This window comes from Lagenorhynchus albirostris, chromosome X, assembly GCF_949774975.1.
Source record: "Lagenorhynchus albirostris chromosome X, mLagAlb1.1, whole genome shotgun sequence".
NCBI classification, from domain to species: domain Eukaryota; kingdom Metazoa; phylum Chordata; class Mammalia; order Artiodactyla; family Delphinidae; genus Lagenorhynchus; species Lagenorhynchus albirostris.
In genome coordinates, this window is record NC_083116.1 from 90,474,024 (window position 1) to 90,487,133 (window position 13,110).

The following is a 13,110-nucleotide window of genomic DNA, read 5'->3' on the forward strand; positions in this document are numbered from 1 at the left end:
TTAAAAGTACATGAAGAAATAATGGCTGAAAACATCCCAATTTGGCAAAAGACATAAATTTACAGATTCAAGAAACAGAGCAATTCCCAAATAGGATAAAACCAAAGAAATCCACACCAAGACACATCCTTAAACTTCTGAAAACTAAATATTAAAATATATGTACTGAGGGACTTCCCTGGTGGTCCAATGGTAAAGAATCCACCTTGCAATGCAGGGAATGTGGGTTTGATCCCTAGTCAGCAAACTAAGATCCCACATGCCGTGGGGCAACTAAGCCCGCATGCCACAACTACTGAGTTCGTGCATCTCAGCTAGAGCCTGCATGCCACAAACTACAGGGCCCATGTGCTCTGGAACCAGTGCACCACAACCACAGGGCCCACGCACCCTGGAGCCTGTGTGCCACAACTAGAGAAGAGAAAACCCACACGCCACAGCTAGAGAGAAGCCCACACACCACAATGAAGAGCCTCCGCACCACAACGAAAGATCGCACTTACCTCAACGAAGATCCCACGTGCTGCAACTAAGACCCGACACAGCCAAAAATAAATAAATAAAATAAATAAATAAATCTTTAAAAAAATAAAATAAAATATATGCGCTGAAAGCCATGAGAGAGAAACAACACCTTACAAAACAATGTGAATGACAGCAGATTTCACATCAGAAACCACAGATGCCATAGGAGGTAGCATAACATTTTTCAAGTGCTGAAAGAAAAGAACTGTCAAGACAGAATCCTATAGCTAATGAAAATATCCTTCAGGAATGAAGGAGAAATAAAGACATTCTCAGATGAAGGAAAACTAATAGAATTTGTCACCAGCAGACTTACCTTAAAAGAATGGCTAAAGGAAATTCCCTAAACAGAAAATGAAAGATAAAATAAAGAATCTTGGAACACCACAAAGTAAGAAAGAATACAGTAAATGAAAATGTGGGTAAGTACAATAGACTTTCCTTCCCCTCTGGAGTTTTTAAATTACGTTTGACAATTAAAGGAAAAAATGTTAACACTGTTTGATCTGGTTCTAAATGTATGTAGACAAGATATTTAAGACAATGATAAACAGGAGACTGCAAAGGGGATTAAAGGGAGGCAAGGTTTCTACATTTCACTCAAACTGGCAAAATGATGATAGCAATAAACAATGATAAGTTATGTGTATATAATGTAATATCTAGAGCAACCATTAAATGAACTATACAAAGAAATACACTCAAAAACACTATATGTAAATCAAAATGGAATTCTAAAATATGCTCAAGAAACTGATAGGAACACAGGGAAAAATAAAACAGAAAACAAAGCAGAGAGAACAAACAGAAAAGAAAAATAGTAAATGTAGGCCTAACATATCATTAATTTCATTAAATATGAATGGGCTAACTACACCAAATAAAAGACAGAGACTCATAGAAAGGATTAAAAACATGACTCAACTGTATAGTATCTAAAAGAAAGTCACTTCAAATATAGCAATATAGGCAGGTTGAAGGAAAAAGTATGAAAAAAGATAAATCATGCAAACATTAATTAAAAGAAAGCAGAAGTATTGTCCACTATACCTCAATAAAGCTAGAAGCATGAGTAGCTATATTAATATCAGATAAATTAGAATTTAGAAAAAAAATTACCAGACACAAAGAGAGATATATAATGATAAAAAAGTCAATCCATTAAGAAAAACAAAGCAATTCTAAATGTGTATGCAGCAAACACAGAAGCAAAAGCTGATAAAACTGAAAGAAGTAGACAAATTATAGTTGGAAACTTCAACACCCCTTCTCTCAACAATTTACAGAACAGCTAAACAGAAAATGAGCATTCTCAACAACACAATGACCCAACAGGATCTAACTGACACTTACAGAACACACCACCCAACAACAGCAGAATACACACACCTTTCAAGTGTCCATGGAACATATAGCATATCTTGGGCCATAAAACAAACCCCAACAATTTTATAAGAATTGAAATTATACAAGGCATTTTTTCTGACTACACTGGAATCAAACTAGAAATCAATAACAGAAAGATAACAAGAAAATTTCCATACACTTAGAAATGAAACAATACACTTCTAAATAATCCATGGTTCAAAGAGGAAGTCTAAAGGAAATCCAAAAAATACAATGAACTGAATGAAAATGAATAAAATACATATTTACAATTTGTGGAACACATCTAAAGCATTGCTGAGAGGAAAATATACAGCACTAAATGCATACATTTGAAAGAAGAAAGTCTCAAATCAAAGATTTAAGGTCCCACACCAAAAACCTAGAAAAAAAGACCATATTGAGGATAAGTTAAGAGTACAAACTTGGAACTAGTAGATGAGTAAGTCCAAGAGAGCTAATGCACAGAATAGTGATTATAGTCAACAATACTGTATTATACAAAGTTGCTAAGAGACTAGATCTTAACTGTTACTGCCACAAAAAAGAAATGATAATTATGTGATGTGATTGAGGTGTTTCCTAATGCTACAGGGGTAATCGTATTGCAGTATATAAATGTATCACGTCAACACATTGTCACTTGTTTTTTTTTTTTTGGCTGCACAGGACAGCTTGCAGGATCTCAGCTCCCCCATCACGGATTGAACACAGGCTGCAGCAGTGAAAGCCTGGAATCCTAACCACTAGGCCACCAGGGAACTCCCAACACATTGTCACTTTAAACTTACATAACGTTATATGCCAATTATATTTCAATTTAAAAATAAAGAAAAAAAGACCAAAATAAACCCAGAGCACACAGAGGGAAGAAAATAATAGAAAAGAAGAGAAATTAATGAAGCTGAACAGAAAAACAATAGATAAAAGTCAATTAAACAAAGAGCTGGTTCTTTGAAAATATCAATAAAATTGATAAACTTTTAGTAAGACTGACAAAAAAAAAAAGAGAAAGGACACAAATTACCAATATCAGGAATGAAACAATGAATATCACTACAGACCCAGCAGACATCAAAAGAGAAATTACTATGAACAATTCTACACTTATAACTTAGATGAAATGAACCAATTCTTAAAAAAACACAAACGACCACAAGTCGTCCAATATGAAATAGATAATTTAGCCCTGTACTATTAAGGAAAATTTATCCATAATTTAAAACTCATAAAAGAATCTAAAAAGAATGGATATATGTATAACTGATTCACTTTGCTGTACAGCAGAAACTAACACAACATTTTAAATCAGCTATACTCCAATAAAAGTTTTTTAAAATAAAACTCACCCAAAGAAAGATATCTCTGGCAAGATGGTTTCCCTGGAGAATTTTACCAAACTTTTAATGAAGAATTAACACAATTACATAATCTCCTACAGGAAACAGAAGAGGAGGTAATTCTTTCAAACTCATTCTATGAAGCTAGTATTTTCCTAGGATAGGTGAAAAGGGGCCCCCCAAATATATCCACATCCTAATCCTTGGAATCTATGAATATCACCTTACATGGCAAAAATAAAAAGGTCTTTGCAGATGTGATTAAGGATCTTCCGATAAGGAGAGTATCTTGTATTATCCAGGTGGGTTCTCAATGTGATCACATGTATCCTTACAAGAGGGAGGCAAAAGAAGATTTGACGCACACAGAGGCAGTGATGTGAAGACAGAAGAGAGATATTTGAAGATGCTGGCCATGAAGAATGAAGGGATGAAGTCACAATCCAAGGAATAGCTGCAGCCCCCAAAAGCTGGAAGAGGCAAGAAACAGATTCTCCCCCAGAGCCTCTGCAGGGAGTAAAGCCCTGTCAACACCTTGATTTTGGCCCAGTGATGCTTATTTTGGATTTCTGGCCTTTAGAACTATGAGAGAATAAATTTCTGCTGTTTTAAGCCACCAAGTTTGTGGTAATTTGTTGCAGCAACCACTTGAAACTAACACATTCCCTGATTACAAAACTGGATGAATATAGTATAAAAAAGAAAACTACACAGCAATATCATTCATGAATATAGAGGCAAAATTTCTTGACAAAATATTAGCAACTATAATTCATTAATATATTAAAGGAATTATATACCATGACCAATTAGGGTTTATTCCAGGGATGTAAGGCAGGTTCAATATTCAAAAATCAATCCATATACTCCATCATGTTAACAGGATTTTAAAAATCACATGATTGTATCAATCAATATAGAAAAAGCACTTGAAAAAATCCAACACTCATTCCTGCAAAAACCAGAATAGAAAGAGAAATACAGAGGAACACCCTCAATTTGATAAACAGCATATAAAACAAAACTACAGCTAACATTATACTTCATGATAAAAGACTGAAGACCAAGAGCAAGGCAAGGATGTCTATTCTCATGACTCTTATTCAACATAGTGCTGGAAGTTCTAACCATTACAATAAGGCAAGAAATGGAAATGAAAGGCATACAGAATACAAAGGAAGAAATTAAACTGTCCCTATTTCCAGATGAAAAGGTCATAGAAAGCATAGAAAAACATATAAAAACCAAGTGTTTTTCTATATGTTAGCAGTGAAAACGTGGACTCCAAAATAAAAAATATGAAACCATTGATAATTACTCAGAAGTATGAAACACTTAAGTGTGAAACACTTAACCTAACTTAACCTAACAAACCTAACACTTAACCTAACAAAAGTAAATGTTGCAGTAAGTTAAATTGTTGTTTACTTATTTGCAGTAAGTTCACTTCTTGCAGTAAGTTAAATACTGCAACACACTAGCAATCTTGAGAAAGAAGAACAAAGCTGGAGGCATTACACTATCTGATTTAAAACCCTTGAACAATGCGGGATTAGGGGCATTGACCCTCTGCACAGTTGAAAGTCCATGTATAACTTATAGTTGGCCCACCATATACTTGGTTCCCCCTTATCCCCAGTTTCTCTGTATCCACAGATTCAACCAACTGTAGATCGTGTAGTACTGTAGTATTTACTATTGAAAATAATCCACATATAAGTGGATCCACACAGTTCAAACCTGTGTTGTTCAAAGGTCAACTATATATTACAAAGCTACGGTAATCAAAACAGTATGGGAGAAAACTATAACTCAAAAAGTTACATGCACCCCAATGTTCACTGCAGCACTATTTACAATAGCCAAGACATGGAAGCAACCTAAATGTCCATTGACAGAAGAATGGATAAAGAAGATGTGGTATATATATACAAAGGAATATTACTCAGCCATAAAAAAGAATCAGATAATGCCATTTGCAGCAACATAGATGGACCTGGAGATTATCATACTAAGTGAAGTAAGCCAGAAAAAGACAAATATCATATGATATCACTTATATGTGGAATCTAAAAAAAGACACAGGGAGTTCCCTGGTGGCCTAGTGGTTAGGATTCAGCGCTTTCACTGCCGTGGCCTGGGTTCAATCCCTGGTGGGGGAACTGAGATCCCGCAAGCCTGGTGGTGCAGCCAAAAAACAAAAACAGACAGATACAAATGAACTTATTTACAAAACAGAAACAGACTCACAGACACATAAAACAAACTTATGGTTACCTTATGGTTACTTATGGTTACCTCCCCTTTACCAAAGGGGAAAGGGGGAAGGGATAAATTAGGAGTTTGGGATTAACACATACACACTACTATCTACATAAAATAGATAACCAACAAGGACCTACTGTATAGCACAGGGAACTATACTCAATATTTTGTAATAACCTATAAGGGAAAAGAATCTAAAAAATTATATATATATATATATATATATATATCTGAATCACTGTGCTGTACACTGAAACTAATACAACATTTTAAATCAACTATACTTCAATTAAAAAATTAAAACTAAATAAATAAATTTAGTGAAAAAAAACCCAGTATGGTACTGGCATAAAAACAGACACAAACAACAACAGAACAGAATAAAGAGCCCAGGGATAAACCCATGCATATATGGTCAATTAATTTATGACAAAGGATCCAAGAATATACAATGGGAAAAGGACAATATCTCCAAAAAATAGTGTTGGGAAAACTGGACAGCTACATGCAAAAAATGAAACTGGATTACTATCTTACACCATATAAAAATTAACTCAAAATGAATTAAAGAGTTGAATGTAAGACCTGAAACCATAAAACTCATAGAAATCATGGGCAGTAAGTTCCTTGACATCAGTCTTAGCAATGATTTTTTTGGATCTGACTCCAAAAGCAAAGGCAATAAAAGCAAAAATAAACAAGTGGGACTACATCAAACTAAAATGGTTCTGCACAGCAAAGGAAACCATCAACAAAATGAAAAGGTAACCTACTGAATGGGAGAAAATATTTGCAAATTATATATCTGACAAGGGGTTAATATCCAAAATATATAAAGAACTCATACAGCTCAATAGCAAAAAACAATCCAATTTAAAAATGGACAGAGGATCTGAATAGACATTTCTCCAAAGAAGACATGGCAATGGCCAATAGGTACATGAAAAGATGCTCAACATCACTAATCATCAGTGAAATGCGAATCAAAACCACAGTGAGCTATCACCTCACATCTGTTAGAATGCCCATTATCAAAAGGATGACAAGTAACAATTGTTGGTGAGGATATAGAGAAAAGAGGATCCTTGTGCACTGTTGGTGAGAATGCAAATTGGTACAGCCATTATGGAAAACAGTATGGAAGTTCCTCAAAAAATTAAAAATAGAACTACTATATGATCCAGCAATTCTACTTCTGAGTATTTATCTGAAGAAAATGAAAATACTAACTTGAAAAGATATGTGCACTCCCATGTTCATTGCATTATTATTTACAATAGGCAAAATATGGAAGCAACCTAAGTGTCCATCCAATGGATGAACGGATAAAGAAAATGTGAGATAGATATAAATATAGATATAGATTTCACACATACACAATGGAATATTATTCAGCCATGAGTAAGAAAGACATCCTGCTGTTTACAACAACTTGGATGGACCCTGAGGACATTAGGCTAAGTGAAATAAATCAGACAGAGAAAGACAAATAGTGTATGATCTCACTTATATGTGGAATCTAAAACAAAACAAAACAAACAAAAAAACAAACTCATAGATATAGAGAACAGATTGGCGGTTGCCAGAGGTGAGAGGAGAGGGTAAAATGGGTGAAGGGAGTCAAAAGGTACAAACTTCCAGTTAAAAAGTAAATAAGTCATGGGGATGTAATGTACAGGCATGGTGACTATAGTTAATAATATTATATTGGATATCTGAAAGCTGCTAAGAGAGTAAATCTTAAAAGTTCTCATCACAAGAAAAAAAAATTCTGTAACTATGTATGGTGATGGATGTCAACTAGACTTATCATGGTGATCATTTAACAATACATACAAATATTGAATCACTATGTTGTATATCTGAAACTAATATAATATTGTAAGTCAATTATACCTCAATTTAAAAATAAATAAATAAATAAAAGTATGGTATTGGTAAAAATAGACAAATTTATCAATGCAACAAATAGAGAGCCAGAAAATAGACCCACACAAATAGAGACAACTGATTTTTGACAAAGGAACAAAAGCGATTCAATGGAGAAAGGACAGCCTTTTCAATAAATGGTGTTGAAACAATTTGATATCCATATGCAAAAAGAAAATATCTAGACACAGTCCTGACAACTTTCACAAAAATTAACTCTAAATGGATCTTAGACTTATAGGCAAAATGCAAAAATATAAAACTTCTGTAAATAGGGAGTTCCCTGGTGGCCTAGTGGTTAGGATTCCAGACTTTCACTACTATGGCCCAGGTTCAGTCCTTGGTCAGGGAACTGAAATCCCGCAAGCTACATGACGCAGCCAAAAAAAAAGAAAGAAAGAAAGAAAACTTCTGCAAATAACAGGAGAAAATCTAAGTGACTTTGGGTTTGGCAGTGTTTTAAAATATAACACCAAAAGTACGTTACATGAAAGAAAAACTGACAAGTTGGACTTTATTAAAATTTTAAAATTCTGCTCTGTGAAAGACACTGTTAAGAGAATAAAGAGACAAGCCCAGAACAGGAGAAAATACTTGCACGACACATAACTGATAAAATGACTTGTATTTAAAAATATACAAAGAGGGACTTCCCCCGTGGTCCAGTGGTTAAGAATCCATCTTGCAATTCAGGGCACGCCAGTTTGATCCCTGGTCAGGGAACTAAGATCCCACATGCTGCAGGGCAACTAAGCCCACGTGCTGCAACTACTGAGCCCACGCGCTCTGGAGCCAGTGTGCCACAACTACAGAGCCCATGCACTCTGGAGCCCACACACCACATCTAGAGGGAAGCCCGTGCACCCCAACAGAGAACCCACGCACTGCAAGGAAAGATCCCGCGTGCCGCAACTAAGACCCACCCAACATAGCCAATAAATAAATAAATAAATATTTTTTAAAAAATTTTTAAATAGTAAAATAAAATATACAAAGAACTCTTAAAAATCAACAATAAGAAAACAAACAACCCCATTACAAAATGGGCAAAAGATCTGAATAGACACTTGACCAAAGAAAATATAGGATGGGAAATAAGCATGTAAAACCATGTCCAACATCATTTTTCATTATGGAATTTCAAATTAAAACAATAAGATACCACTACACACTTATTAGAATGGTTAAAATCCAAAAAACTGACAGTATTAAATCCTGAAAAAGATGTGAAGCAACAAGAATGTTTGTTCATTGCTGGTGAGAATGAAAATGATGAAAAACTGTGGAAGACAGTTTGGTAGCTTCTTACAAAGTCTTACCATGTGACCCACAATTGCACTCCTAGTCATTTACCCAAATGAATGGAAAACTTATGTCTACACCATAACCTGTACATATATGTTTATAGCAGCTTTATTCATAATCACCCCACACTGGAAACAACCAAGGTGTCCTTCAATAGGTGAATGGATAAGCAAACTGTGGTACATCCATACAATGGAATATTATTCAGTGATAAAAATAAATGAGCTATCAAGCCATGAAAACACATGGAGGAAACTTGAATGCAAATTGCTGAGTTAAAGAAGCCAATCTGAAAAGGCCACAGACTGTATGATTCCAACTATATGACATTTTAGAAACGGCAAAGCTATAGAGACAGTAAAAGAGTGTGGTTGCCAGAGTTTCAGGCAGGGGGAGAGGAAAGATGAATGAATAGCTAAAGCACAGATGAAACTGTTCTGTATGAACTGTAATGGTGGATATATGTCATTATGTATTTGTCAAAACACATAGAATGTGTAACACAAAGAGTGAACCTTACTGTAAACTGTTGACTATAATTAATAATAATGTATCAATATTGGTTAATTGTAACAAATGTACCACACTAATACTACCATCTCAATTATTCTGTAAATCTAGAACTACTAAAAATTAGTAGGTCACTTAATTGTTTTAATGCTCTTAGCATACAATCCAGCAATTGCACTCACGTGCATTCCTTCGATACAAAAATCTTACACAATCACAGCATCCTTATTCATATCAGCCAAAAACTGGAAACAACCAAGATGTCCTTCAACTAGTGACTGGTTAAGCAAACTGTGGTAAATCCATACCATGGAATGCTATTCAGCAATAAAAAGGAACAAACTATTCATATATGCGACAATCTGGACGAATCTCCAGAGAATTATGCTGAGTAAAAAAAGCCAGTCCCAAAAGGTTACATACTGTATGATTCTACATATATAACACTCTTGAAATAACAAAATTATAGAACTGGAGCACAGATTATTGGTTGCCAGGGGTTAAGGAGGGAGAGGGGGAGGAGGGAAGTGGGTGTGACTATTAAAGGGCAATATGAGAGATCCTTGTGGTAAAGGAAATGTTCTGTATGTCAATATCCTGGTTGTGATACTGTATCAATACCAAGATTTTGCAAGATGCTATGATGGGGGAAACTGGGTAAACAGTACATCATTTGAATTTGAATTTACAGTTATCTAAAAATCAAAATTGGTCTAAAAAATACAAATTTTTGTCTAAAAATTTTTTTAAAAATTAAAAAATGGGGAAAAGTAGGCTCCTCTTACTTACCTCAAATGATCTGCCAGGTTGTCCTGGAACCAGGGCAGGAAACCTCTGGGGTGATTTCCCATTAGCTGGCATGTTGACTCTGAGTACCAGCCCACCTTCCAAAGCTGGAGAGGCCTTTGTACGTGGGCTGCAGTCAGAAGATCCTGCAGCCTCCAATATGCGGAAAGTTCAACAGCTCCACAGAGACACCAACAAATCCTAAAAGGACATATCCACGTCATCACTGTCATTCCACATTCGCCCCACAAAGTTCAGCAACTCCCACTCTGAGTATTAGTGAGGGTAGATTGTGGAAACAATCATGATATTTGGAGTCAAATTAATGAACTCAGAGTCCGTTACTCTTGGGTGGCTCCACAGAGGGTGCTTCACACTTTAGCCAACCAGCTCATACCTCAATTCCAGGTTCACGGCAGATCTGGGTTTGGGGAGAAGGTGGAAGTGAGGCAGTGAATGGTGCTGAAGCCCCATGGGGTAGGCAGGGGAAGGACTTGTCCATGGGGTCCTGGTGAGTGACTGTGGCGGCAAAAAACCTGGAAACCTGGTAATCTTAATGAAAGGGGTCTCTTCTGTCCACTTTAATTATTTCACCATTTTAGGGTGAAAAATCCCTCTTAAATTCTTCTGCGGAGAAGCTCTGAGCCTCTTCTTTCCAGAAGATGATTCAACATTAATAATATTGATTAAATCAACAAATTAGGGGGGTGGAGGAAACATGCTGGTTTTAACTTACACCAAAAAAGCATTTGACACAATTCAGCAGTCATTACTAATAAAAACTCAAACTAAAATTAGGGAGGAAGTAAATCACTTAAATATCACAAAAATCATTTACAAAACACATCTCTGAAATACTATGCTAAAAAGTAAAATGATGAAGCAACTGCCATTAAAATTAGTAAAAAGATAGGGATGTCTGATACAACTCAAAATTGTTTTTTCTGGCTCTAGATCACACAATAGAATACGAAATAATCAGAATAAATATTGCAAAGAAATGAAAATGTAGCTTTCTTTGCCAGTGATATGATTTTATACATAGAAAACCTACCCCAGACTCTACCAGAAGTCATAGGGTAATTTGATAAGGGGCTGGATACAAGATAAAATTACAAGATCAGATAGTTTTTTCCCTGTATAATAATGACCAAATGAAAACGGGAAAAAAATCCGTTAGTAATGATAACAAGAAAAATATAAAATATGTAAAATAAACTCTTTAAGGAGCTGCACCTATAAATTTAAAAAGTTAAAAAAATTGACAAATATAAAATAGTCACACAAACATACCATATCCCTGGATAAAAAATTTAATTAAAATGTCAACTCTCCCAAAACATTATAGTAATGTAAAGAATAAATGAAAGAGAAAAATTAAACACAAAGCTCAATAATAAGATGGTGTATATAACATTTTGTGGAACGCAACTAAAGAGACTCTTAAAGGGAAATTCATGTTTTCAAATGCATTTTAACAAAGAAAGGCTGAACATTAATGAATTAACAACCAATTTAAGAAGTTAGATAAAAGAGAAAATAGCACAGATAGCAGGAATTAGGGAAAGAGAAAACAAAGGTACATCAGAGAGGATCAACAAAGCCAAAAGTTGGTTGTTTGGAAAGGCTAATAAAATTAGCAAATCTCTGGGGAGACTGAGGAAAAAATCTAAACGCACACACACTATTAGGACTTGACAACAAAATGCAGCAAGGAATCTAAAAACTGACTACCTCAGAAGCCTCCATCCCTCCCTGACCCGCATACACTCCCATTCACCAGACTTTTTAATTCCCCACCAACTGACCCCACAAACTGTCATTCCCAAAAGCCAACAAAGCCATCACCTCAAAATCACTGATGACTGTCACGCCACAAACCCTCGTGCACTCGCTTTAGTGCCGCGCGCCAACAAGACTTAAACAGCCTCTGAGGGCCACTTCCGTTTCCTGTCCTCACCTCTGAACCTGCCCCTTCTGGGGCTGTTAATTTCGCACACGATCACACAAGAGCTGTGTGACTGTGGTCTACTCACTCTGAACAAGGTGCAGTTATGGATCTGCAGAGACTTTGTCCATGAGCAGCGGTGCCGAGAGAGGAACATGGCTGCGCCGAGGCGTTCCACCATGAGGGCCGCCATCATAGCATCCATTCCGTACAGTGGGCTGTTCCATAGGCAAAGGGGGGGGTGTCGTTCATGGGTAGAAACTTTCTGAAGACAAGCTTCCGGGAGAAGCTGGTCTTTGGAACCGAGTTCTATAGGTTTGTGCAAAGTTTACAGAAGCAGAGGTGCCAAACCCCAACCACGGGGGAAGGGGAGATGTGTCCCGATCTTCAAGGGAGATACCACTGGGAAGAGGGGGGAAAAAGTCCCTCCTGGGCGATACCACTGTAGAAGATAGGGGAGGAGTCAAGGTGGTACAGTCTCGTTTTGACGGACTGTGGAACTGATATGGAGGGGTCTTTAATCCCCCTCAATCTCCATTACCCCACTGAAATGATAGTAGGTAAGAATAATAATACTAGCCTTTGATATGGACAACTAATGTTTTTCAGCAAATTATCAATAGAAAACTATTTAGAAAACATTTTAAGCACACTTTCGATGAAAATGCATCTCCAAGACATGCCCCCAACACCTGCTGTCAACCAGGTTAGCCTCTCTTATATGGAAATTCAGGAGCTGCTACTGACTCTTGGGAGAGAAGAGAATTCTGGGTGTTCTTCACCTCTGAACTCCTATACACAGTCTTTAAAACCTAGTCCTAGTATACCCTCCTGCAGGGAGCCTACTCTGACAAGAGGTAAAGAGCTCTTTTCCCTGCATAAGGTGTTTCCAACCCAGCAGGCAGACCCTGGCTAAGCTTGAGTATGGATTGCTGGGTACCCTGAGGACATTCATTCCCTTTCTCTGGACCTCAGCTCAACAATCTGGAGAGCTAGAATGTTAACCTCTCAGATTATCCCATTTTCTCTGTCTCCCCAGCAGTATTTATGAACTGGATGAAAGACAGAATGGCAAATATGAGAATATTGTTGTAACACACGCACCTCGACATAAAT

The 13,110-nt window shown here is 36.4% G+C and overlaps 1 protein-coding gene across 3 annotated transcripts in view; it reads right to left on the reverse strand.

Annotated features, from left to right (window-relative positions):
- ZNF157 (zinc finger protein 157) overlaps window positions 1-13,110 on the reverse strand; it is a 105,627-nt gene that overhangs the window by 15,549 nt on the left and 76,968 nt on the right. For 2 of the 3 annotated variants that reach the window (XM_060138219.1, XM_060138221.1), the window contains exons 1-2: window positions 10,444-10,772; window positions 10,050-10,247 (exon numbers count right to left, since the gene is read on the reverse strand). In XM_060138219.1, the coding sequence (XP_059994202.1) occupies window positions 10,050-10,247; window positions 10,444-10,520 (275 nt within the window). In that variant the 5' untranslated portion in view covers window positions 10,521-10,772. Of the gene's footprint in view, window positions 1-10,049; window positions 10,248-10,443; window positions 10,773-13,110 lie in introns of those variants that run through there. The other variant, XM_060138220.1, reaches the window with a different exon arrangement.